Here is a 27,972-nt window from a genome sequence, read left to right as displayed (position 1 = left end):
TATAATTCTAGATAATTTCCCAGATGGACAATTAAATCTGCTTGATCACATTAGTAGTTATTTGTGGTAAACAAATTTAAAATTTAATGATTGAAATTAGGAGTGCTTTGTTTGTCCTGGAAATATAAGACAAAGCTCAATTCTCTAGATATGCTAATATCGGCCCAGGTTAAGTACATAAGAAATATTTCAACCCCAATTTTAAATTTGTTTAAAAGTAATATAATACCCTGACTAAACAAGTGAGCAGATTAATTCCAATAAACAGATTTCTATCATCTGTATCTTTTTTAATTACTAAAATTATTTAATGAATGTGTTAAAATTACACATTTCATATGTGTATTCTATTACACTTTTTAACACAGTTATTCTATTATGCTTTTTTCATTGTATGTGTACATTTTATTATAGATTAATAAATTATAATTAAGGAATCAGAGAGAAAATACAAATAAAAGAGATATGCTGCTTGTATCTTTTCACACAGTTATACTCTTTGAATTTCAAATGAAAATTATTTCATAATCGGTGACATACCAGTGACTGGTTAAATGAATGCATTTTATTAAAGCATCTTCATCTGTTAATCTGTTAATTGCTGCTCTGTTAATTGTTGGGGGGAAGGTGAATCAGGGGTATGAACTTAATGTGTTTGCCAGATCCTTCCCTTTAGTGGTCTAGAAACCTTCATTTGCCAACCAGCTTAGCCTGGTTCTGCACCTCCCTGGAAGAGGTCAAGGTATCCTGCCTCCCTTTGCCACAAATACAGACCATAGACTACATGGATGTGGGCTCAGCTCACCCTTACAGTTTAGATACAAATATTCCATGGACTTTACTGGAAATATTTCAGATCTGCCATGTTGACAACAATTTCATCTTTTGCAAGCTCTGGAACTCAACACTGCATGAATCACCTTCTCACATACTTCAAAAAAGAATCAGAAACTTTGAAAAGGTGATGAAGTTCTATTGCAAAAGGAGATCCAAGAAAGGAAAGGGGGTGTTGGTGTAATTTTCTTGGCTGAGTGTGCAAAGGATTCTTTCCCACTTACTTCAAGAAATGAAAGTATAGCAGGTCCCTGAAACCAGTAGGTCATAGGACATCTAAACAGATGTTCTAGGCAGGGGTTGCTTTTCTCATACCAGAGAATGGGAAAAGAAGGCTACTGAGGTGCTTTGAAATTTTAACTGCATTACTTATTACTATTTGCCATCAAAATCTCATTTTGAAATGAATTCAGATTTTGTATTTCAACTTTCTTTCCAAGATATGCAAAGAAATAGATTTGTGAGAGTTTCTTTTTCATATGCTCTTGGTCCCCCTAGATTTTAAATCACCCTTGCCATTCTGTGCTATGGCTGATAGAACTCCCTGAACTCTGGAGAGCTACTGCTTTCTTCTCATAAGCAGAGGTGAACAGATACTTTGTTTCACAGGTCCCAAAAGCCTTCACATTTTTCAATAAACTGAAAGACAGTGGTTAGCAAGATTTCCAAGAAAATACGTGGAAATTCATAGAATGACTAGAGAAAAAAAATGAGTGGAAAAATATCTACAAATCCCTTTCACTTCAAGATACCAGGCTAGTAGGCAGCTTGGATAGAGCCACCTCATTTTGGAGAATAAAGTCATTCTGCAAACCAGATTAATTAGATGGGATCACTGCACAGCAGAATTGAGTTTGCAGAGTGAAAATGCTGGTGCTGAAATCCCCATATCCACATATATATGCATGTAGACCACATGTATATTTCACATAACCAACTGTTATGTGAACTGTTCCAACCTGGTACCAGCTAGGGTACATCATTAGTGACTGGCTGATTAAATGTGTTCCTGAGTGATCCTTCTCAGTTAATCTCATATGAAAAGAATTAATACATTAGGTCTGGGACCATGCCACAGTGTGAACCAAAACAGTTAAATCAGAAGTGAGAATAGTATACTACCAAAAGTTATTGTAGGGGAACCATAAAAGAATCTAATATGACATATAGAAGTTATTTTGTGCCATTTTATCTCAGTGCTGGAGAACAGTCCTGGGAACATTTTGTTTAGTAATAGATGTAGCGGGTATATATTGCAGATTGACAAAAAGAGTTTCTTTACCTTAAATCTTGTGCGGTTTTCAGAATATTAAAAGATTCTCGTGTTCTCCTACCCATGTTTTTTAGTTTTCCATTGAAATTTATGTTAAATTAAAATTGGAATGAAAGCAAATCTAACATCAAAGCTCACAGACCTAGATGAATCCATATTCTGTTTAAGATTAGTGTTTTGCTTTCTCCACACTCAGGAAATGTAAAGTACAATATAAAGCATTAGTAAATTATTTTTAAAACAGATTATGCAGCCAAACATTTGTCCTTGGCTATTGACAAAAGAAAAAAATTGTTTATGATGCACTTTTATGTTTCTTTCCAGTACAGTTAGAGGGATAGGCAGAGAACAGGATCAATAAGAAATTAGTGTTTCAATCATTAACAGGATATTAGTTACTTTATGGCATTCATTAAATGTGTTTGTGAGATGGGATTCATGTAATTAGAGATTGCAACCTATAAATATAATGAATTTGTGCTACTTTAAGTTCTAATGGGATGGTCGTGGAAAAGAAATCAATGCATTATCATCTCAATTTAGAATCAGAGCCCAATACCTACAATGAGAGGACAAAGTTTATGTGCATATACTGACTGATGCTTTATCTTGAAATGTTTTTAGGCAGAGCAAGCCTGCTGAAGAGTCAGGAAATGTTTTAAAAGACTATCTCATAAAAGCATACCAAAGAAAACATCCCAAAGGCTGTCATTGTCCTCTCGTAACCCTGAATTGTTGCAGAAATGAAATATGCAGCTCTTTTCTTTTTCTGGTTTTTGGTTTGTGGGTGTTTTGGGTTTCTTTTGTGTTAGACCTGAAAGAAACAAAAGATCACTAATGTAATGTTTTGTTCTTTTGTTCAAATTCAGTGCTGAGTACAAGCGGAGAACCAAGTACATACAGAAAAGCTTGAATCCTGAGTGGAATCAGACAGTCATTTATAAAAATATCTCCGTGGAGCAGGTGCGTGACTGGTGGTGCTCTTCAGTGCTATTTGCTGTTTTATTATTTGCATGGCCTGCAGTGCTCATTTTGAAGGGAGCAGTGCTACTGGCAATTCTCTGACCCCCTGTAAAATCTTGCCATATTTAGGAGAAATTTGGAATTCTTTCCTTGCCTCTGATAGAGCCTCCTATGGAAATACTCTTTTCTTGCCCTTCTACTCATTCATATAGTAATTTGTAGGGATTACACTCATAATCATGTTATAAGTACAGATGTGACAATTAAAAAAAAATGATAATGGAATAGATTAATAAGGTAATAAATTAAGACATAAATTTCTGAAGTAAATGCAGAAATCATAGTCACTTTTTTTTCCAAAAGCCATGCAAACTAACACAAAGCACAGTTTCCACCATTTTTGTTTTAAAAAAATATGTATAATTTTTATGCATTTTTAAGATATACATTTTTATATTTATCACCAATTTCATGAATCACATGAAAAAATTAGAAGATATTTGATTTCCTTGACATAGAAAAATTTAACTCACATCTGGGAAGGATGTCTGCAGAGTCTTCTCAGTTTCTTGGCGGCTTCCTAACTCCTAACTGTCCTTCTGAAGCAGTGTGAAGCAATTGAGTCCTCTACTCCTCCATCTCTTCTCATAAAGGACTTTTAACCAATTTGAAAAAGATATAATGGGCAAAATAATGATCAATTCACTTTTTTAAATTATGAAGTATATTTTATAGAGTACTGGATTTGCATGCAGTCCTGAATCTTTTTGCCTTTCTTTCTGTTTTGTTCTTGGTACTTTCAACTTCACTTTACAATGCCATTTAATCTTTCAGTGCTCATAAAAAAGCCCAGAACAACCAGGCTCTGTAGTGATTAGATTTCCCAAGGCTTTTAATATTCTTCTCCATCACAACCCCAAGACCTCAATAAAATCTTCCCAATATAAAATTTCGTTTTTCTTTCTTCTTGTCAATTGAGAGGAACATAGATTAAGATACACATTTTTGCATGGGACAAAACCCTTCCCACAGAGGGAATTGCCTTGTTGCTCATGTAATCTTCATGGTGGACTTAACAGGCAGTAGCTCAGATTTACTTCAGAGGTGCCCTGTTGTAGGTAGTGCTTTTATGGGGTTTTCTCACTGATTCATCAAGGTTTTTATAAATGGTGGCTATTTGACAATTAAGCCATCAGAAAAAAAACCACACTGATGTTTGCCTAGCTGTAATAGAAACCCTATGTTTTCTTCAATTTACAAAAGGATTTGGTAAGTCTTTACAATATTTCCAAACTCAGCTTTTCATCTAAGAAAGATTCTTATGTTTTCTTAATTTGCTTGGGGGTTCTGCTGTGACATTTCACAGAGCTGTTATGAAGAGTGCTGGGGTGTTGTAAATTCAATGGCTGTTTGGTGCTTTGCAAATGGATAATAATATTAATCTAAGATTTCTTGAACACCGATTTTTATGACAAGAAAAAATCTTGTATCTTTGATGTCAGTTTTTGGACCATTATTTGATTAAATTTGCCTTTAGTTTGCATGTTGAATGCTTTGCATTTTTGCCTTCTATTTGCAAATCCCCTCTTTTTGCCTTCCTCTGAGACTTTTATTTAGTGTTTATGGTTTTAAGTGTGTAAACTTCATCTGAGCACCACATATCTTTTAAATTTAAGCATTTTGTCACACAGAACTGTGTGCAGAGAACAGTTTCCTTCCATACCTTTCCATGGCTTGTATCTACTGCTAAGACACCAGTATGTGTGACTTTTCTCCTATAAAATTCCATGCCCTGGCTTAGAGAATCTACAGTGAAGCACATTTCTAAATCACAAATAGTTTAATGCTGATAATAAGTATCCTCTACAGTCTGAAGAACTCTCACCATGTAAGAGACCATCATTTGTACTCATAACCCTCACAAATGTATATTTCAAAATGGTTATGGATATAGCTAGAAATACAGGACAATAATTGCATCTAACTGAGAATGAGTGTTCTGTTCACCAAACAAGCAAAACTGCATCACACACTGTTACACAGAGTTAGCAGTCACGTTCAAACATAAATGCATGAATTTTCATAAACAGTATTTCTTCAAAGAAACATTTCCTTTTCCCCATGCTTTTTTCTCTCCATCAAAGCATGAATTGCTTGCAGACAGTAAATAAGTATTACTAAATATTTCCTAACATAGTTCTTTTAACATCACTGTCTAGACTTTAGCTGGTTGTACATTTTTTCTATTTTCCTTTTCTCATTCATAAACTAGTTGAAATTAAAGTGAAAATAATTATGGGAAATAGATCACTCTTTGAAATGAAACAAACTTTTTCAAGGTCAGAACGATTAGTTTTATCACATTTATAGTAAATTTTGCTTTGACAGTTGCAGAAAAAATAAATTAAATTGTGAATATTTAGTAATTTAAGGGATTTGTTAAGTAAAAAAGTAGAAATAATTACAATTTGAGAGGAAGTCTGAGTACACATATTACAGATGTTATGCAGTAATTGCTAAGTCCAGAGCAAGAAAGAAAGCATTAGAATGATTTAGGGAGAAGATAATAAAAGATGTAAATTCTTGTGCTAGTGACGTCATTGGCATGCTGTATGACCACACTGTAAGGTGTGGCTTTCTTTGCCTCAATTTCTTACTTGCCAGAAAGCAAATAAAAGCATTTACTTATATGAAATAATTCTACAAAGCAAAGAGTTTTGCTGTAATTTATGCCTGTAATTTGAAGGTAATATATTTAGAAAGAGTAATATTTTCAAAATCTTTGAGTGATGTGGAAGCCTGTTTCTTATTTCCAAAAGTAAGGAAATCTTTTGTATGAATCAGTAAGGCATTGGTATTTAAATCTTATTTAATATCTAGGACAAAAGAAAGTAAGATCCTAAGTGACCTATAAAAAGTCTTTTTTTCCTCCCATGTACCAAAATACATCAATATAGAGAACAATAAAATGTTAAATATGAATGTAAACAAAAATTACTGTAATGGATTACCTAATACATTAATTTCTACTCATCAAACATTCTGACTGAAATTACATTATTTTGTATTATTTCTGAAGTAATTATAGTAATATGCTTTTAACATAGAGGAAAAAACAAGCTGCATTAAAATTATTTCTTTCCTAATGCAAATCCTAGTATGAAATTTTCAAGGAATACGTGTTAAATATTTTAAGTAGTGCATATTTATCTACACAGGCAGGCACTATCCATAACATCCAGATCTTCAAAATGAGAAACAAGCCCTTCTGTACCTGGGGGGTTGGTTATGCCTTCCATAAGAGACAATATTTTTCACATTGTCTGTTTCTGCAAATTCCTTCATTTTCTTTATAATATGTCTGTCCCTAGACAGCCTAAGAGTATGTTTGGAACTCAGATGACGTTCCCAATATGCAGAAACTGCATTCCTTCTTCTTGTGACACTCATTTTCCTGTTGGTACATTGCCCACTTGCAGAAAGCCATGGTGAGACAGATAGAGGCTTCCTGCAACCCATTTCAGTATTGCTGTCTGTTATATTCCTGATGAGCATCTGAACTTAGGATTCACAAATTAAAACTGAGTGATGTAAGGCAGAACCCTACGTTGCTGTGATGGTGAAGTGGCTGCTTTTAAAATCAGCAGCCATTTAGTGCTCTTTGCCACCATAGTAGTACATAGATATATCTTCAGAAAAGCAAATTTTCCTCTGCTTTGAAACTCATTTCATGCACTCTGCCTAAAAAAAGGTCTTTTCATGGTTTTTCATTGACATAATATTTTATAAAAGCTTTATTAAACTAAAAGGCTTAAAATATATTTTGTAAAGAAGCTTAGAGTACTGTAAGTTTTCATCACAATTTTATTATCACACTTTTGCAAAGAAGATAGCAAAGTAAGCTGCAGTTACTTGAAAATGTTTTCTATTTTTCTCTTTCTACCAAAAATTCTTCAAACCTTAGGGGTTTTATTTCTCCATTTCCTGAGTCTATACATTTTTCTCTCTGTCCTTGCACAGTCATCAAGAAGAAATCTCCTCTCAAAATAGCAACAACTGTGACAATACATTTCTGAAAAGTATTTGTGCTATCCCTTTTTTAAATGGTAAAAATACATATACTAAATATAGCACCGCAGAAAATTGTATCATCCTAGAAGCCAAAAGCATCATGGACCAATGGGTGCTCAGCTCACTTTTTCAGGTTATTTTTCATGCTGCAGATTCAGTACTGTCTTGGAACAGCAAAAAAAAAGTATTTTATTCAGTCAAGGAAATCAGCTTTAGAAATAGTATGTAAAAAATGTTCAAAGAATAGTATTTCTGTTCAAATTTTGCTTTCATTTTTGCAGGATTTTTTAAATGAATGCTTAAGAAGAATATTGCTTAATTATGTAAGAATAAAACAGAAAGATTAAATAATTGCTCTCAAATATTTTTTAAAAAATCTTAGGTTTTAAGTCATGCTGTTGCCTGTTTAAAGAGTACATTGTTGATGCTAAAAATAGTTTAATTCCCCTTTGTGTGGGTTTTCCAGGATATTCTGATTTAAATTATCTTTTCATAGACATTGGCTTTGCATAGTTGCGCATTTCTCTAAAGTCAGCTGGGAGCATATGATATTCTGAATACATAATGATGAGATTAAATTTTCACTTAAAGGCAATCGCAGGTTGTTAGGAACCCTTTAGTCTGTTGCTGCATGAAAAGAAGGGGCAATGGAGGGAAAATGATGAGATCATGGTGCCAATAACACCAATGTTGTAGGTTCGATCCTGGATGTACAGACCATCCACTTAAGAGTTGCACTCAAAGATCCTTGTGAGTCACTCCCAACTCAGAATATCCTGTGGTTCTGTAAATAGCCAAGAGTGCTTTCATGGCAAGTATATGCAATATGTACAGTAATTGGTATAGCTTATCATTTTGAGCAATGACTTGATCATTTGCTGTCCCTCTGTGCCCAGCAGCCAATTAATAGAACAGTGAATGACAGTTTGCTTCTGTTAGGATGATGACCTCAACTATCACATAAGAATTAATCTTCTGAATTCTTTAATTCAAGTATGTGGAGAGTTCTCTTTCCTTTAGTAATGCTTGCATTCTTCATTTGTAACTCCTCAGCCTGACTATGCAGACACGCTACAACCCACAGCATTTTGTCCTTATTTCTTTCAAGCCACATGAATTTATTACTGCCTTTCAAGCCACCCTATAGCCTTTTGCCCTAGAACACAAAATCAGTAATCAATCCTGCCCCTACATGTCCTCAGAGACTCCTGGAAAAACTTTCAGGTCATTCTTTACAATAGGGTCAACTACTTTGGTCAACAGTTCCTCTGTCTTGTGCTCTCTTGTCATATATAAAGATTACTGGTTTCCTACTATGGCCTATAGAACAGTGCTGGACACAGCTATCAAGCCTAACAAGATCTGCAGATAATGGGTTTTGGCAGCTGTCATTAATACCTAACAGTATTACTTGTCTAAATGCCTGGATCACTTGCAGACTCACTGACTACACTGAATTCTGCAGGCATTAATGCCTGCTCTTCACAGATGAGGTTATGTAAATAGGGTGTTTCATATCATACATTTGAAATTCACACTCAAATGCACTTCAGGCAGATGTCTGCATTCAGGCAGATCTGGTGATGAGAAAAGTTACAAGAACAAAAAATGCAGCCTTAAAAATCAGTTTGACTCTTGTAGTGGACACAAATTTTGCCCAAAACAATTTGTGGGAATTTCTAAAATAGGGCCAAGCACAAGCCCATCTGGCTTGATAACAAATAATAGAGCCAAATTGTTTTTCTCAGAACAAGGTTGATGAGAGGGTGAAAATTACTTACCTGTATCTATGAAAAAAGGATACATGGAGGAAATAATCTATACAAACAACCTAAATAATCTATACAAACAACCATTGATCTGGAGTTTATGAATTTAATCATCCTTTTACTTGAATTGCAGCTGAAAAAGAAAACACTGGAAGTGACTGTCTGGGATTATGACAGATTTTCCTCAAATGACTTCCTCGGTGAAGTGAGTATCTTATTTCTTCCTCTCTACTAGTAAGCTGTTATTTGGAGACTGTTTTCTTTCAAGGTATGGTACATGTGTTAGGTAAAACTTTTTTTTTACATCCCAGTTTTACTGTTGTCTTCTTAACAAATGGTCATGATTTCTTTAATTTAGACTTATATCTTATGAAAGATATATCGCTTTTATCTTGATTAGCTGGGGGCAAGCTAATTTAGGACCCAATAAAATGTTAATTTGCTGAAAATGAATACTTTTTTGAGTGTGAGATAGCAACAACACTGAAAGTGACACCAGGGGAAATAATTTTTATGACTGAAAGCAGTCTGACTTGATTTTACCATAACATAGGAAGGCTGAGGAGGTATTAGTCTTTGTAAATAATTAAAGGATAAATTTCTACCATCAAGCCATATTTTAACACATGCACAAGTATCTTCAAGTATAAGCAATTTAGTCTTACTGATCAGTCTGATTTTTAACATTCTGAAATAGTAAAATCATTACCAAAGTATGAATAAAGGCAAAATCTAATCTTATAATTAATAATAAATGAGTGTTCATGGGAAGAAGGCTTTCTCTTTAAAAAGCAAATAAACATATGCACATATAATACAGAATTACTAGCAATAACTATGATATAAAAATAATTAAAGATGTAATTACAAATAAAGATTATAATTAGAAACAAAAGCACGGGAAAATCAATCTCCTGTGCAGAGTAACTGAGAGTATCATTCTACATTTGAACTCTGAAAAAAAGCCACACAGTTCAGCTCCAGCTCCCCTTTGTGTAACTACCAAACTGAGCAATCAGTGTGACTATTTGAACAGTTACTAAAATAAATGTATAGGAAGCTGCCACATGATTACTTATTTCCTGCATACTTTGTCTATATTCTTGTTGAGTTCAGCATGTTTGTCCAAATTCAGGGCTTTACTGAATATTTACATCCTTGTTTTTTATGACAGTTAGAAAAGGGGTACTCCAGCAACTGCTTCTACATGAAGATTTAAACCTTTCCCCTTCAAATTTTCTTCAACCTCTAGAACTATTTTTTTTTTAATTGTAAAAGAATTTATTCAGAGAAAAAAGCAACAGAAAAGACTATCCAGTGTATCTCAGCATCAGGATGTCCAGAGGAATCCTGCACCATAACATCAGATGTGGGATATCCAAACTGTGCCCCAAAGACTTGCTTGAATAGAGCCAGCAGCACTTGCGTGCCCCAGAGGAGAAGTGGCACATCAAGGTCCATATCCACGGAAAGTGAAACCTCTCCTCCTACAAAGCAGAGCCCCCAGCCTACGCTGCCCATTGGCAACAACCCTCAGCCATGCTCTCTTCCAAGTCATATTCGAAGCTTGACTAAAAGCCACAACAGTAGCATGCTAAATAGTTCATCTGTTAAGATTAATTACAGGTCTAACCAGAAAGACTAAGCCAGACTATAGACAACCTATAAAACTAAAAGGAAAAAAGGAAAGGAAAAAGGCTTTTAACCTAGAAACCATCAGTTGTTAGGAGACTTCCCCATCCCTATACTTGAAGAGGCTTTTCTTTAATTCAGGGTCTTGTAATATAGTGACAAAAACATTGTTCCTGAGGTAATTGCACACTTTATTTGTCTAGCAGTTTTAAAACTTCCCTATCTGACATTAGTTTTAACCCTCTCATTTTAGAGCCAGTTGCAAATCTATTTTTGACCTTCCTTTCTTCAAGATTCTGTGATGAATTTCAGTACTTTACATCCCTTGGCCCTCTCAACTGCAAGCTTATTAAAGGAGGAAGGGTCTTCTTGGTTCCAATGCTCTTTTTTTTTTTTTTTTTTTACTTCTATTTTTTTAAAATTTCACCAAAGTCCTGCTAACAATGAAGGTGGCTTAAAGCAGATTTCATCTACAATGTTTGCAGGTTTTTTTAGCCAGTTTATTTCATTCCCACATTACCATTGCAAACCTGTTTTTTTTCCTCAGTAATGTTTAGATGACTAAATAGTCAGTTGAATTCCATTATTTTAGCGAAGTGCAAGAGTAACCCTGTTTTTTTTCCTTTTTGTTGCTACTTCTGCATATGTGGATTTTTTAAAGACTCAATAAGCATGAACCTCATATTATTGAAGATCTTAATAAAAGCAAATATGCAACTTTTTCCCCCCTTAAAAGCTAATAAAAAGGAGGAAATTATACTGCTTGCTTCTCCTATTAGAAAATATCTGTACAGAGGTAGAATGGCTGGATATTTTTTTTTAATGTCTTTTTACTGTAGCTGTCAAACTAGCACTCACAAGCTGCCCTCTAAACTGCCCAGTTGTCTTTGTGTGGAGCTATGCCACAGTCAAAGGACTCAGCTCACAGTCCTGACTGAGGTCCTGGTGAGAAGACATATTGGTTCAGACATATCAATATGCTGCTGAATCTGGGTTTGGGGTCACAGCATGCCCAAAGAGTCCTGAATCTGTCAGCACACAGCCTTATACCCTTCACTCTTACACTTGATTGCAAGTTCTGACAACACAGCTCTAGTCTCTTCTGATGTATGCAATCATAAATAGGTCAGATACAGGCCATATATTATACTTTGATTTATTTGTAGGTATTGATTGAGTTATCCAGCATCTCTCAGCTTGACAACACTCCTCGGTGGTATCCTCTTAAAGAACAGAGTGAAAACATAGATCATGGGAAATCTCATTCTGAAAAGAGTAGCCAGCAATCTCCAAAACCATCTGTCATCAAGAGCAGAAGTCATGGAATCTTCCCGGACCCCTCCAAGGGTAGGAATGACTTGGTGCACCTGATATGAAATATTTTCCCAGATGATGTGTAAACCTTTACTATGTGTAAGTTCTAATAGAAAAAATAAAGATGCTGGTATGAAGTTTGTATACATTTTTATTAAAAATGCATTTATCTCTGTGATTAATTAGTTGGACACAAGGTTTAAGTTGTCTCAATCTTGCCAGCCAGCTTACTGAGCAATTACGTCCTTAAAACAGCAGCATACAGACTCTACTACTACTCTAGATGTGCTTTGCACATCTGCTATAGATTCTGTACCCTTTTCATTTTCTTGGTAGCCTTGGGCAAACTCAATACATATTTAGCTTTCTATTTTTCATGTTCCTTAAATATTCTGTGGAATTTTTTCTTCTGAAAATGCCATGTTAATATTTTATAGAACAACAATTGCAATATGCAATAATGCATATGCATTTCCAGTCAATGATAATGGATTGTAGCACATCTCAGTTGTATTGGAAATCAGTGGAGCTGATACAGTAGAAATATACTAATGTTTACAAAAGCAGAATTGATCTCAATGTCTCCTGCTTCAAGGAATTTATCTCTACTTCTTTTTTTTATACTAAGTAGTCAGTGGATAGGTGCTCTCTTAAAACACATTATGTGTCCTATTAAAGCAAAAAACATTCCATCTACAATCCAGATGAGAACCCCAGAGGGACAAGACTCTACTCCATCTCCTCTCTATTTCTCTGTTTAACGTTTTGCCAGGGACTGGTGTCTATATAAGATGTCTGTCTGAATTAGAGGTAAGTATAGAAGATATTGTAAGTTAGGCTGTGATTTTCCTGATGGCATTATTCAGCATAAAATGACTTGCATTTGCTAAATGTTTGGTACTGGTGTAGGTAATGCTGCTTAGCCTCAACATGCTAGAGAATAGAAAGTGGAAAACTCTATGCCATCATTGCATCTGTTTGAACCAGCACAGGAGGTCTAATTCAGAGGTGATAAAAAACCAATACTAAATAAATTATTTCCTGGGCCAGGTAACAGTGGGGAAGTATAAAACAATGCTTCATAAGAATTTCCTAATTGTGGTATATCCTATGCTTTAAATGGAAAAACACAGCTTAATCTTCATTCCTTGTTCTGGAATTCAGCTAGAAAGACCAGTCAAGAGAAAGAGAATGAAATTGTTTGTTTTTAATAAATGCAAGAGTTGTACTTCTTCATTTTCCTGGTAGACATGCAGGTGCCCACCATTGAGAAATCCCACAGCAGCCCAGGGAGCTCCAAATCTTCTTCTGAAGGACATCTCCGCTCTCACGGTCCATCTCGCAGCCAAAGCAAAACCAGCGTCACTCAAACTCACCTTGAAGACGCTGGGGCAGCCATCGCCGCTGCTGAAGCAGCTGTGCAGCAGCTTCGCCTTCAACCAAGTAAAAGACGCAAATAAATTCCTCAGCATGGCAGCTTAATGTTCATCTGTTGCCTTTTTCCCTGCTGTCCTTCCCTTTTTGGCTATTTTTTTTTTTTCTGTTCTTGGCACACTGTGCTCACTCTGTTCAATGTCTTTGTGTGCCTGTGTGTGGATACATATAATTACAATATACTCTTGTATTTGGAAGTCCTTTATTTATTTCTTTATTTGTTTATTTTATGAAGACTGCAGTGAAACTGGCTGTTTCTCCATCAGTCCCTTCACTCATGGTCCATGATGTTCCATGGTTGTGCATGACTCACAGAAAAGTACATTGTGTTTTGATGTCACTAAATACCTACCTATGAAATAATCAAAACCTGCAGAGATGCAACTGCCAGCTCTTCAAATTGCATATAAGACTGAGACCACATTAATAACAGGGTGTATCTATAAGCAGTAATCAGGAAGTACAGTACTATACACACAAAAGAAGATTTGAAGTTAAAGAAACTTTTTTTTAACTACATGGCAGAGATTTCTATTTTTGAAACATGACTGTAAATATCTATTTTTTTTTTTTTTTGGAAAGGAAATATAAGGCAACCTTCTTTATATCTTAGATAAGATTATGTTAGTGATGAGCAGAACAGAAATACAATAAAACATTAAACACAATAAATGCAAAACCATTAAACACACAGAGCCAGTAACATCAGATTTCAACTATGTTGTCAAGTTAGCAAACTTAAAGGGAGTTGAGAGGTAAGTCAGGTGTCAGAGTTCAACTTTTTGAGTAAATTTTTACCATGAATTGATTAAGGGTCAAGATAGATTTCATCTGACAACTTCAAATAGGTTAAAATAAATTGAAACTATTCCATTCAAAAGGATTACTCTCCAGAGTATATTTCAGAGCAGTATCATCTGATTGCTAGCTGAGGGTTTAGTTGATGGCAAATTAAATCTCTGACCGTGAAGTCATTGTGTTTGTCTTTAGGATATGTTGATATGCCATGAACTCACCATAGTATAATGAAAAACTGGGGGAAAATTATTTCCCTTGTCTTCACTATCATTACTACAGAAACAGCCAGTTTTGATACTCTTTAATGCTGTGCATGTGGTGTCTCTTTGGTGTTTGAAAACACTACTTACTTAAATACAGAAAAACCACTTCTGTTTGCATGAATAACATTTAAGCTGGTTCCATCTGAGGATACATACTCTGGGTTTCCATTTCACCCACACTGCCACAGCAGCACATAAAAGCGGTCAGTCTAATCATGCCAGGAAGCAGCACAGACACAGCATAGCAGGAGTCCTCCCTATTCAAAGAACTCAGTCTGACAATCTGCCTCCACCAGCCAATGACAACAAAGACCAAAGCCAACTAGCCCTCAGGAAAGTGATGTCTGATGGACCAGTCAAGCCTGAAGGAGGTGAGCAGAAAGACATGGTTAAGAAACCAACTACATCCCAAATACTTCTTGCCATGTCAACTAATTCATTGTGATATTTAATTATTTATTTTACCCCTCCATTAAGTGCTGTAAATGTTTACATGAATCAAGAACTCTGCTTGATTTTTCCACCTATCAGCGCATAAATCCATAATGAAAAACTGTGCTAAGAAGCATTATGAAGCAACAAATGTGTGCACTTCCATTCCACTGGAGTACTTGGAATTCTGTTGAAAAGTAGTATAGCTTTGCTCATGTTGTTGCCTAATAAAAAGCATGCATCCAAGCTGGTCTGCTTAAGCATGATTGGACATTTCTTGTACTGTGACAAAAACCTAACTGCACATTTTTGTTTCTAAAAATGTAATTGGGACAATAACAATTCCTGTTTCCTCTTCCAACACAATTATCATGTCAACAGACATTAGCATAGATAATTTTTCAAACCACCAGTGGAAAGGAAAGGAGTTTTGATCCATGTATAGCTCAATCTCTTGATAATTTTGTCTATCAGCATCGTTAAAAATTATTTTCTACTTGTAGGCACCTGTAATTCCACATATCATCTATTTATTCCCTCATCACCAATAAAGAGCCAGAATCTCAATCAGTTCAAATTGCCACTGTTCTTTTGACTTCTGGAGCATCTTGTTTATTTCCATGGAATCTGAGGGATAATCCAAATAAATGTACTGACTGAACTCTCAGATGTTCTTTTGTGCTGTAATCCCTTTCTAAGCTCTCAAGATGCATTGAAGGGTTTTCTGTCAACACCATTGCACACATTGGACAATATAAGCTGGCTGAGAGGGGTGCAGGAAAGAAAGAGGAAATGGTACTTTAGACAATATATTCTAAAGGCAACAAAACATTCAGACAACCAATGTGATGTTGAACCAACTAATTAACAGGGCAAAAGTAACAGCTCTTTTTAAGCATATTTAGAAATAAGTTTTTTTTCCTTAGGAGAGCCCTTAGAATTCTTCCATAAATTCAGATATTTACACAAACACACACACACACATTGTATTACTCTACAGCTCAACTCTGGACACTCAGCCCAGGGAGAACCAGGGAATGTTGTGGTACAAGCTCAGGCATCATATCTGAAAGCTGCATGCCACTCCTGGGGGTAGACCATTCAAATCTAAATTAGTCTTATGATCTTTTCAGATTACATGTCTGTCGAGTTTTATTGCAAACACTCATAGCCCTGTGGTGCATAGCCTTTTCACATAGACAGGTAATACCAAACATTTAGCTTGTGACATAAGTTTCAGATATACTTTTATAATAAAGAAATAGTGAGTCTATTGGCTTCAAGTGCCTGTGCCAACAAACTGTTATTCTATCTTCTTTACTTCTAAAATTGCAAAAAGAATATGTACTGATATGTATTTAGCTCAGCAATATTGGAAGCATCATAGAGAGTTATGGGAATAAGAGTCCCCATTATAAATAATGGGAGTCCACATTATAATAATGGGTCCACAATAATATATAAAAATGGTTAAAATTGTTATGAAGACATGTAGTACTTTTGTCTTTTTACTTCTGACAAATAAACACAATGCATGGTCACCTATACAATGCTTACAAGTCTGGTTTCAGACCTGTGAGATGTTTTGGCTTTTCTTCTTTGTATCAAAGACAGTTTGTCCAAATTTATTCATATGAGGTGGGCCAGTAGTTACCATTTTGAGGTTAATGACTCTCATGACTTTTAGCAGGAATGAAAAACAATATGATTTCACTGCAGTTTTGTGGAGCATGAAAGCAAAGTGAGATGAGTCTATAAACTCTAATGGAAAAAGCACCAAAGATACTCAACTTCCAATTTATGGATTTCTTTGTGGTATTAAGAGATGATAAAGAAAGGAGAGATTTCCCCTTCATTGTGAACTATGAATATCAGGGCATCATCAGTTTCCAAGTCCATTCCCAAAAAGGGATGACGTATGTTTGTGATACCCACCTCCGTTATACCCTACTTTATTGGTAGCTGGAAAAGGATGCATTAGGAACTGGTTTTAATGACTGGAACAATCATCTTGGCAAGTTAGTAATTTTTTGTTACTATGTCTCAAAGCCCTTTACTAAGGAAGCCATTACAGCTAATATGCAACATTATTATTATTATTATTATTTTTTTTTTTTACCACAGCAATTTCTCTGTGCATTTATTAAACAACAGCACCTTTTAGAAGAATTGTTTGAGTTTTTTTCAGCCTAAGTACACAACGGTGATGAAAATTATTCTATGCTGTGAAGTCCTTCTATACCTAAGATAACCATCAGAAAGAGTGTCTTCCTTTGATCTAGTCTCTTAATAGATCCATTTTTTTTCTCTTGAATTGAACTGTCTCTAGAAAAAAAAAAAAAAAACAAACTAAATGAGGCAAGAATCCTCAGTCATTCTGACAATGTCTCAAAGAAATCCTTCTCTACATTTGGTTCTTAGGACCCTTTCTATTGGGTTTGTCAGTTATCATTTGTGTCTGTTGAGAAGTAACAAGGAAATCATAAACAAGATCAGCACCTATAGCATAAAGAGCATATTTTGTGAAAACAAAGGTCTTTCACCAGTTCTTTGTTGAACTGAATTGTTTCTATATTCCTTTTAAAGAGAGTAAAAAATGTATTTAAATCAATCCGCTTTAAAATTAAGGTGAAGATGCAACAAAAAACATTGGGGTTTGCTCAGAACCTTTGTAAAATCCAACATTCTGCCCCAGCAGTTCATTAAAAGTAAACCCTGAAGTATAATTTTGTCATTGCCAATGAGAGATAAGAGTGTGATCTACAAAGAAACCAACTGCATGCTACTTTCCAATCACATCCCTCAGAGAGGAACAATAACATTTCAGAGCCAACTCTTTGAAGCCAGAAGTTGCAAGGCATCCAAGTCAGAGGATGGCTTAATTTGATTTAGGTTTTGTGCAATATATGAATCATTTCCAATTACACATTCACTTAAAACTAAGCACATTCCCTTCAACATAAATCTGTGTATTAAGAGTTTATCCACCAGATGAGTCAGGTTTAGACACAGTGTGAATCAGTCCACCACCTTTTCAGTCAGTAATTTATCCCACAGAATGATCTTCTCATTATATGGAATTTTCTTGGTAAGTCAGTTATGTTTTAAATAAATTATTTTAGAGTTCTTCAGATACTTGAAAAGCTGGAGATGTTCTGATTATTCAGAACATCACCAGTTCTCTGGATACATGCATATGAAAGAGTAGGTGTATTTGGAATATAATTTTTACTGATTTTATAAAAAAAAAAAAAGTCTTTTCAAACCTAGCTTATAGATTTAAAAGAATGAATAACATGCTTTAGTTTTAATACCTTCCAATAAAGTGAATAAGAAAGAGAAGAAACAGAAAAAAACTTCAGCATCTCTGTTAAGCAGAAGGGTGCAATACCTCGGCTTCGCCATAGTAGAAATTTGATTGGCTTGTCCTTTTTTGCAGAGAAAGAGATGCCAGGTTTTCCCGTAAAGGACAATGATTGTACAATGAAAAATCAATTCCTTTATTACATTAGAATATCCAAGGGTGAACAAAACCCCATTATTTTATGACCAAATAAGAGAATTTCTAGAAATTTTTTTTGAACCTTCCTAGCCTCTTTGAAGAACGGTAAATTAATATTTAAATAGTAAATAGCTTAATAAGTGAATTTAAGTTTCAACATCATTGTAGCCCTATATATTTTTTATTCTTTCCAACAGACACTCATGAAAAAGAAGCTACAAGTCAATATGTTATTGCTTGTAAATCATTTGTTGATGGATGCCATAGGCAGCTCCTCTTCTATTTGGCTCACATTAACCTGACCAAACAAACAAGCAACCTGCCACAATAAAAACACTGCTATACTTCTCACCTGAATTAGTTAGCAAATGTTAAAGATCTAGAGAAATTGCCATTTCAGTTAAAGATCCAAATATCTCTGTTAATTTAAGGTAATACCAACATTATAATTCTACAGGAATTTCTGTCTAATTTTCAATAATGGAAAGGTTTTTCCAAGATCAAACCTCTAGCAACTTAAAATCACAACATTTCCTTAAAACATCCTCTGACACCTGATATTATATTTTTTTGTCACCGAAAATGCTGGGGTGGGGGAGGTGGGGGTGAGGAGGATGGGACAAAATGGAGCCCCACAGCATTTCGTAGAGAACATTTCATCTTTTATGTTTCGCATTTTCCATCATGACACAACAGCTTTTCCAAGCAGTTGTATGTCAAGTGATTCTACTAGTTGGGGGAGATCTACTCTCTGATAGATACAGAGCTGATACTGTTAGTTAGAATACCTACCATTTCAAAACTTTACATCAGCATTTTCAGAATTGTACCCAATTAAGCCTATCAATTTAAAAGTCTCAAAGAATACCACTTTAAAACACTTTAGTTCAAAAGGTAGCACACCTGCTTATAACTGTCTTGAGCCGACAACTTTGACACAAGTTCACTTAAGTGTCAACATAATAGGTTAAAGCTACACAGAAATGTGATTGTCATCACTGTACAGCCCATGATAAAAGTCTGAGCCAACACTGTGTATTTCTAGTCACTTAGCTGAAAGAAATTAAAATTGACATGAATTTTCCTTATCACTAAGTTCTATTTACTGGTTTTAGCAACAATGGAGTGAAAGGAAATTGATTCCTAGGTTATATAAATCTTCTGAGTTGGATATGATTGTGGATTCAAATACCTGCTAATTTGGGATCCCTTTTGGTCTGTATCCATTTTCACACATTTAATAGGCAATGCCATGTTTTAATTTCTTACATTATTTTAGGATATTTCCTTCACACTTGAATAATTTATAGCCCAAAGCTGTTTAGTGACTCATGTCACTGGTTTCTTAATTTCCAAGTTAAACGGGCCTTCATATTGTTACAAATAATGCATTTCCAAGAATCATTCTCAAAACAAGAACAGTTTGTCCCTACTCTCTGCAGATAGCAGTAATCTGAGGCTGTCTTTTCATCCTTGTTTCAATCTTATAACTGGCCCATTTTGCTTTGGTTATGCCTGCTATTTACTCTTTCACCATTTTAAGCTGACATGTAATTTCAGAGAATTCCTCAGCTTCTTCATTTGATAACTCTTATTTCAAAAGTATTTTTTCAACATTCTGTAGGGTAGACTAACCCTACAGAGAGCATGGAAAGTTATTTCATCCAAATTGCTTTCCTGGGTAAAGAAATTACTTCAGCAGAGTTTAAGAAGTGTGTTGTTCTTCTGTTACTCATCTCAAATGGTAAATTTCTCTGTAAAGGGTTGTCTCAAAATTTCACAAAATATCCCTGCTCAGTCTGCGGTCAAATCCATGTCTAATATACAGCTGTGGCTGAGATGGGTGAGACCACGGCTTAAAGTCCTGTTCAGTATGAAGGAGCATTAGGAAAATAAAATATCTTGCCTGACCTGAGGTAGATATGTTTGATCACCAGTTGTTAATGTATCCCCAGTCTGTTGCCAGTTTACAAGAGATGCAACAAGAATCCCAACAACAATTTTACCCTGTAGAGCCTAACACAGCAAGCTGGAGCAGCTCTTGCTTTTAATGTTAGCAAATGCTTCACAAAAACGGGAAAACTGGCATTTGGGGCACTTTGAGGTTGGAGCACTTGAAACACAACGCTACTGAGAGTAAAGGTCAGCCAAACTTCTGCCAAAAGACCTGATCTGTTGGTCATCAGAAAATTGCACACAGCACAGCTTTCACCTTCTCCCATGGTGAGTCTCTGAGAAGACTCAGCGTGATGCTTTCAGCCTTTTTTGTCACCCAGAGTTTCTCAGAACGTGGAGAGTTAAAAGAACAATTTCCTTCAAGTAATTAGAGGCCAATTGCAGAAACTTAATACTGAATCCATACTTGAAGGCGTTTATCCCTCCTCCTGTTTGGTTCACAAACAGAACTGTCATTCCCAATGTGTTTTGACAGTGTGTTTCTGTTTCTAGACAGAAACTGGAAAAGGAGAACATCTACAATTTATTCACCAAGAGAAAGTACTGGTTGAATCTGTTTTTCCTCCATGTGAACCACACAGAACTGTATAGTCAACTTTTTAAAATTTAAGTCTTAAAAAAACATCCATTCACTGTAGAAGAATAGCTGGAGTGGCTGAGAGTGCTGGATTGTTTCCATTTTCCTACTAATTTAGTAGTTCCTGGTTATAGGTCTTGTGTGAATGATCTATGCTCCCTATATTAAGTTTTAACACAGCATCTTCTTTGTTGTCTGTTGAAAACAGACTTTCCTGAAAGATTAAGTGAAATCGTATGCCTTCCAAGCTTTCCTCTCTTACTGATTTTAATATGTTATTTTCTTCATAAGGCATGACATTTTTGGTCTTTTTTCTAACCGGGTCCATCAGCCAAAGCATAAGCAAATACATATTTTTGCTATACCAATAATAATTAAAAAAAAATAGAAATAAAAAGATGGAGCTGGAAGGTGGGGTCATTGCTAACCTCCATTTTATTGAATCTACAATTATTTTCCAAAAGGCATAAGGAAATACATGTCCAATCATCATTCTGTTGAATTTTTTTTCTTTTTCCTATAAACCATACAGAGTACAAAAGGTATCTATCTAACCATTATAATTTTTTCTTGGGAAACCCTGGTCCTACACCAGGTATAAAATTATCATCCACTTTCCTGGAACCTGAAATAATTACTGTAAGCAGTTGAGATGAAATCATTAATATATTATTCACTAGAATGATTGACCTGAAATTTTGCTCATGCCAGAGCCTGTAAAACAGGCAGTTTAACTGAATCCCTCAGAGGCAGCATTAACACCACATTTCAAACTACTAAATGTGACATATGTACCCATTAATACCCATTCCAAGTAGAGAACATTTCATCTCATCAAGGGAATTACCAGCTAAAATAGGATTAACAGATGAAAATGAAATCAAACCACAACAATAGCTTTTTATAATAGGAAAATTTGTGCCCTATTTCAGAGAAAGCAGCTCATATTTAAGATTTAAACTTTCATTTCATATTTCTGTTCTTCACAGTTAAATGGCTGGGCAGCCCAGGCATCGATATTGCAGTCCTTAAAAAGTGCCAAGCACCAGATAAACAGTGTAAAGAATTTACAGAAATAGGTCTGGAGGGGGTGAAGGGATATCTCCTTTCTCCCAGAGAGAGGCCAAATGAAGGTGCATAATGACCTTCAGTTAAATTTTGTCTCTTTCATCTGCTGAGGCCTGAAGAGTCTTTTCTCTAAAGATGTAAGGCTTTAAGAATCACATGTGATTGGCAGCAAGAGCTTGCCTTTGACAAGTATTTTTAAAGTTTTTAAAGCTTTCTAAGAGTTTCTAAATTTGCTTATTGGGTTGGTTGGGTTTGGAGTTGTTTGGGGAGATAGAGGGGGCGCTTAAGAGCCAGGGAATAATTTGCAAAAACAAGGAGCAAGGGAGCAATGCCTCTTCCACACTCTGGATCCTTAATATTCAAATGATGGAAAGTGCCTTCACCTGCATTCCTATTCAGATAAACATTGTAGATTTCAGTAAAGCAAGACTGCACCTGGTAGCTTCAGGAACCTTTGTGATACCAGATGACAATATCTAATCTTTGGACCCAAGTGAATCCATACAAAACTGTTCAAATGGTACCGACCAAAGCAACTCCTGCCAGAACTTTGATGTCAAAATCTGTGGACTAAAGAATTTTCTAGCATAGGCAGCTGTAAGCAGAAGCCCTGTAACTCAGAATTAACCTGCCCTAATACCATGATTAAAAGTAAAATTAAAACTAAATATAATGCAGTAGTTGCCTGTCTTTTATGTGGGTATGAACCCAATTGACCAAGCAAGGTGGAAACTCTTCTGACACTTTCAGGACTTCACAGGCCTTATGTAGACTGGTAAGACTAGAGGAGCAACACAGTGAACTCTGACTTTGTTATTAAATTTTCTAAGACAATGTTTGTCTATATTCAAAGAGAAGAGGCAAGGCTGCAAATGAGGGTGCAGACTAGTTTCTTATGAGCATGGAACTAGTTCTATCTTTCCACATAGAGTAGAAATATAACCCTAGTTATACTAACTCTCAGGGAAAATATTGCATGGCTGTAAGCATTGCCACATCATCAGAACTCCAAAGTTTCATATATAACCAGCAGAAACTTAGAGGTCTAGATGTATCTGTAAAAATACCGACATGTAGAAAATGTGGGTGTCTCACAAGTTATGAGATGATCTCTGTATCCAGATTCTGAATTTGTCACGAAACCAGCTGTAAATCTATTTGTGGATTTCATTTCTTGTCACAAACTGTCACTGTGATTCATTACTTTCATAGAGCAGACAGGGAAAAAAAATAACATTGAACTTTAGAATGTTCAAAATCCAGTCATGAACCTAAACTTGTATCCATTATAACCATTCACCAAGTGAAGTGACCTTATGGAAAACAAACATTGATATGGAAAATTATGTGAATTGGTGAAAACAGTAGAAGAACTAAAAATACATTGTACTGAATGTGTAATCAGGATACAGCTGTTTCAAAAGAAATAGATATGGGTTGATTATAAATAGATGAAGCAAAACTTCTTACCCATTTCTAAAGGCTTAATTCAAGCTTTTCTGGATTGAACTAAATTCTAGATCCTTAGTGGTTTTAAAAATCCACCAGTAAAGGTACAAGAAATTACTTCAGACATTAGTTTTTATAGCAAAGTCAGTAAAAAAAATCCTATATATGAAAGATCCTTTCAGGCCATATATGTTATGGTGGAGACATATGCTACACTAAGCAAATTCATGCCTAAGGGAAGGCCTGAAGATTCTCTTCTGTGCTGGCACAATTTTGTTTTAGCTTCCATGGGTTTTGCAGATGTGTTAATCTCCCATTTGTACTCACCTGTGAGGTATTTGTCATGCCATGGCACAAAAAAAGCCGACAAAACAACCTAACCTAAAGGACCTCTCAGAATTCCAAACAGAAAACAATGGGAGACATACAGGTTATGCAAACACAATGAGAACTGAGGTAATTAATTAGTTTGGGACAGGCACGAGAGAGCCACAATCCAGGCTGTTAAATACAGGGCAACTGGAAATAATGTGCTATAACAGAGAGTTTGACCCCTCGTCTCTGAAATGTCACTCTTGCCCAGCATTTCTCAGCAGCATTTTGCTGACATGTCAGCACAGGCATAGGAATTCACTCACAGCACCACCAGCTGAAAGTGATAGAGCAACCACTGCACACAGCCACCCCAGGTAGCTGTCTCTCTGGAAAAACTTGAGTGTCTTTCCTCCAGGTGAGATATTGAAAGTATGTGCTCATAACACTATGATTTTAAAATTTATTCTGTTGTATTTACCTCCAAGAAGGCAGCCTATGATCAATGTATAAAGTCATGGAATAGAGCTAAAGAATAATTTTATCTGAAAACAACATAGACTGTAGTGGAATCTGTAGTCCACTTCTGGCTGTGGGCAATAGTAGAACAAAGGAGATTAATAGAGTTGAAATGATAAAAAAGTTATGTGAGAACTTGGTTTACCAGTGAAGAATCACTGTGGAGAATAAGAATTCTGTCTTAAAGTTTGCCCAAGGATTGATGACATAAAAATTGCTTCATTTATTGATTCTAGTTCAAATTACTTACCTATTTTTGCATTATGTTTGAGGAGTTACACTCAGCCTCTTGGTGCCCCATCAGACAGCATGCAGCATTCTTCACCAAAAATATTATTCAGTTAGTCAGACATTAAAAATATTGATTGACAGTTTAAAGCAAGACACTGTTGGGGCTCTGGCTCTTATTAAATTTCCAGTTAGATACTTGACTAATTTACTTTTAAAGAAGAATCTTTTTTAACTACTTACATAGGAGTTTCACAGTTCAGCAAAAATCATAAAATCTCATTAAGTCTTCATAAAAAATAACTTTGCAAAACAGTATTTTATATCTTCAGTACATATGCTCAATAGGTTGAAATAGATGAAACATGAAAATAGCAGATGTATTAGAGGACATTTAGGAAAAAAATCCCCAAGTCTGTATTAATATTTCCAGACAATTGTGTTATTCAATATAAGAATAGCTACTCTATTGTTCCTGTATTAATTACTATGTGTAATGTCACTGTGTCCTTTTTCCTTTGTATTTCTCAACTTGCTAAATGTGAAATACTGGATGATTTGTTCATGTAGGTCAGTAATGTCCAAAATACAAAATAAGGCAATCTGAAGTAAAACTAACATATGGTATACTAACACCAAATGGTAGTAAATTAGATTAAGGCGTCTCCCATCAAATTATGTTCATTAAAATTCTATGCATGTAGTAAGAGAGATCCAGGTGCGTAGGAGCAGTTGAGAAATATAATGCATAGCTCTGTTATGTCTGAAGAGATATTCACTGTGACTATAGGATGTGTGCTTACACATCTTTGCAAATGTCTCTCCTCAAAATCACCAAATGCAAAGAACGTTTCACAAGGAATATGAGGAAGGCCCACTGGGGCTTTCATTTTACGAGATTATCATATGAAATGTTTTAGATGAATGACTGGTTTTCTGTCACTTAAATCAGAAAAGCAGTGTTAATCATTCTATCCCGTTCTTTTTTTTCCTTCAGTCTGTTGATTTGAACTATTAACATGACTAGAGAAAAAAATATGGTGGTGTACTATTTGGTTTAGAACACCTTATTCTACATGAAAACAAACTCTGCAAAAATATGATAAAGCAAAAAAGTGAAAGTGTTTGCAGCATGTGATTTTGATAAATTATATTTTTTTTCTTAATGCCAGTGGTACTGATGTCTTACAAGTTTTAGTAACCAAATGTTCCTGCCCTATACAGCAAGGTCTACTAATCACCGACCTGCAGAAAGTTCTGTCTCCACTGGCTCATCAGCCAGTAGCTTTGGCAGTGGCTACAGCATGGATAGTGAAGGCAGCAGCAGTGCCACGGGAGAGAATAATCTATTTCCCATCCCAAGAATGTAAGGCTTTTCTGTTCATATATTGTATCCTCCATGCACAATTTATAGCACTTTCACTGAGCCAGTCATCCTCTTATGTACTTTCCTCTGCAGACTTGAGTTATGCAGTAAATAGCAGCTAAAGGGGAGAATTCCCCAGAGTTCACACTTTTATTCTGCTTTGTTGAGCACGGAATTGTTAATAACCAATCAAACCTCTGCTTCAACCTCGTGATTTTTTTTCCTGTCATATAGGAGATGTGCTGGTTTCAGCCTTTGATGAAAATTTGTAGAGATGGGCTTAGCTTGTGTTTTAAAAGTACAACTTTGTAGGATTGACAAAGCTTAGTTTAAGTTTTCAGATTTTCCTCCCTCTGTAAAGAGATGTTACTAGTGCAAGGGGAATTCATATGCTGGATACAGCCCAGTTTTTCCCAAGTTTTTAGGAGTCCCAGAATAATTACTCAGTTTTTCGCTGGAAAAAGCTTTTTAGTACAGAGTCCCTGTAGGAATTATCAAACTACTATCAGTGTAATGATCCTATAAAATGATTTAATTGTCCAAATTTTTTACCCAGTTAAGTACTACACAGAAAAAAGTTTTGCCAGGATTTTTTCACCTCCTCTGTCAGCATGCACCGTCATTTATCAATTTCATTTATATTCTCTAATAGAACAAAGTAACTTCTGATCAACTTAATGATTCTGGCCTGAAAAAAATTTACAGATTGACTGTTCTCAAAATATTAGTTGGTGGTAACTGTTCATTCATTGTCTGCAATACTTGTCAATATTTTCTCTGGAACAAAAATTTTTTGCTTTTCCCTTGAAGTTGTGAACTATTAGTCACAAAAGATATAAGCTTCCTAGAAAAACTTGAATGAAGTGAAAATTCTCTAGAATTGTGATATTTCTGAGTATTTATCATTTTCAAAAATAAAGTCCAATGATATTTGTTTACATCTTATTAGTAACTAAAGTTAAAATAGAGATAAATCTAAGACTTCAATCTCACCTTCAGAATCTAGGAGGATTATGTGAGCTTAGTTTGTAGGGTACCAATTGCTTGATTTGTAGTGGATTTTTCACTTATGTTGTTCTAGACTAAAAAGGGAAAAAAATATTGTCTTTGACAACATCAAAAAAAAAAAAAAAAAGAAAAATATTGGGATGTCATTCCTAGTGAGAAAAGCAAAGATACATAAAATCTTTGTGCACAATAACACAAGATGGAGCTCTCAATAGAAATTTTCTGTTCACACATGCCAAATTTGAGTCCAAATAACATTATTTACTGTGTATTGACTAGCAATGTGACAGTACCTACAGTTACTTGCTGTTTGGCTAACAGACTCATTGGTGTCTTAAGCTTGAAATCAGCCCCACTTCTATTGAAAAGCAGGAGGAAGTCTCCACAGCTTCAGATTTTCTTATATAGAAATTTGTTCCCATGAATTACACTTAAGTAAATAAATTATATCCATGTCTCATTTTTTGTAATGCTACACTCTTTTTTTTTTTTATTATGGCATTTTAAACTAGGTTATTTATATGCTTACAGAGCATAAATTTAAAATTACACAGGAAATTTAAACAGACAGGACCTGTTTCATTTTTCATGTTAGTCTCCAGGGTTTTACAAAGCAATGTAAGGAAAATGAATGAAAAAATAACTGTTTACTACCAGATCATTCATGGAGAGAATGTTTAAAATAGATAACTGTTTCCATTTTGAATTCTGTATAAAAATGTTTGTTTATCTGCATATATGTATAATTGAAATTCTACTCATCATTTGCATTCACACTGGCTTGATAATGACTTCAGGGACTCTGACCTTGTACTCTAATTCAGCAAATCCATAAGACCACAGCTTACAATTTGGATGTGAAGTATTAAGTAGGATAAATATTTTTAAGTATCTTGGCATTTAAAATCTTTTTGGTTATAAGCTCTCTGCTTAGACTAAGTTTCTAGTCTATCAATAGAAATTTCTGGATATGCTGAGTTTTAAACTCTTTGTTTTAGTCCAAGTGCTTTTAACCTTAGCAACAATTAGTCTTAAAGCAAAATAAAATAATTAAATAGTGACACCATGGGAATTGCTTGATGAGGTAACTAATTAGAATACTTGCCAATATTAAGTAGCTATAGCTATCAAGGGAAATTAATAATTATATACAGTTACATGAATGCGAATATATCTTGTAAAGTCTTTCTAATTTTGATTTTTT

The 27,972-nt window shown here is 35.1% G+C and overlaps 1 protein-coding gene across 1 annotated transcript in view; it reads left to right on the top strand.

Moving 5' to 3' along the window:
- PCLO (piccolo presynaptic cytomatrix protein) overlaps positions 1-27,972 on the top strand; it is a 310,361-nt gene that overhangs the window by 241,485 nt on the left and 40,904 nt on the right. The window contains exons 17-22 of the mRNA XM_053977551.1: positions 2,977-3,070; positions 9,044-9,115; positions 11,709-11,889; positions 13,105-13,299; positions 14,540-14,722; positions 25,619-25,760. Coding sequence (XP_053833526.1) covers positions 2,977-3,070; positions 9,044-9,115; positions 11,709-11,889; positions 13,105-13,299; positions 14,540-14,722; positions 25,619-25,760 — 867 coding nt within the window. The remainder of the gene's footprint in view (positions 1-2,976; positions 3,071-9,043; positions 9,116-11,708; positions 11,890-13,104; positions 13,300-14,539; positions 14,723-25,618; positions 25,761-27,972) is intronic.

Source organism: Vidua macroura, chromosome 5, assembly GCF_024509145.1.
Source record: "Vidua macroura isolate BioBank_ID:100142 chromosome 5, ASM2450914v1, whole genome shotgun sequence".
Taxonomy (NCBI): domain Eukaryota; kingdom Metazoa; phylum Chordata; class Aves; order Passeriformes; family Viduidae; genus Vidua; species Vidua macroura.
This window is presented reverse-complemented; position numbering and strand designations above follow the sequence as displayed.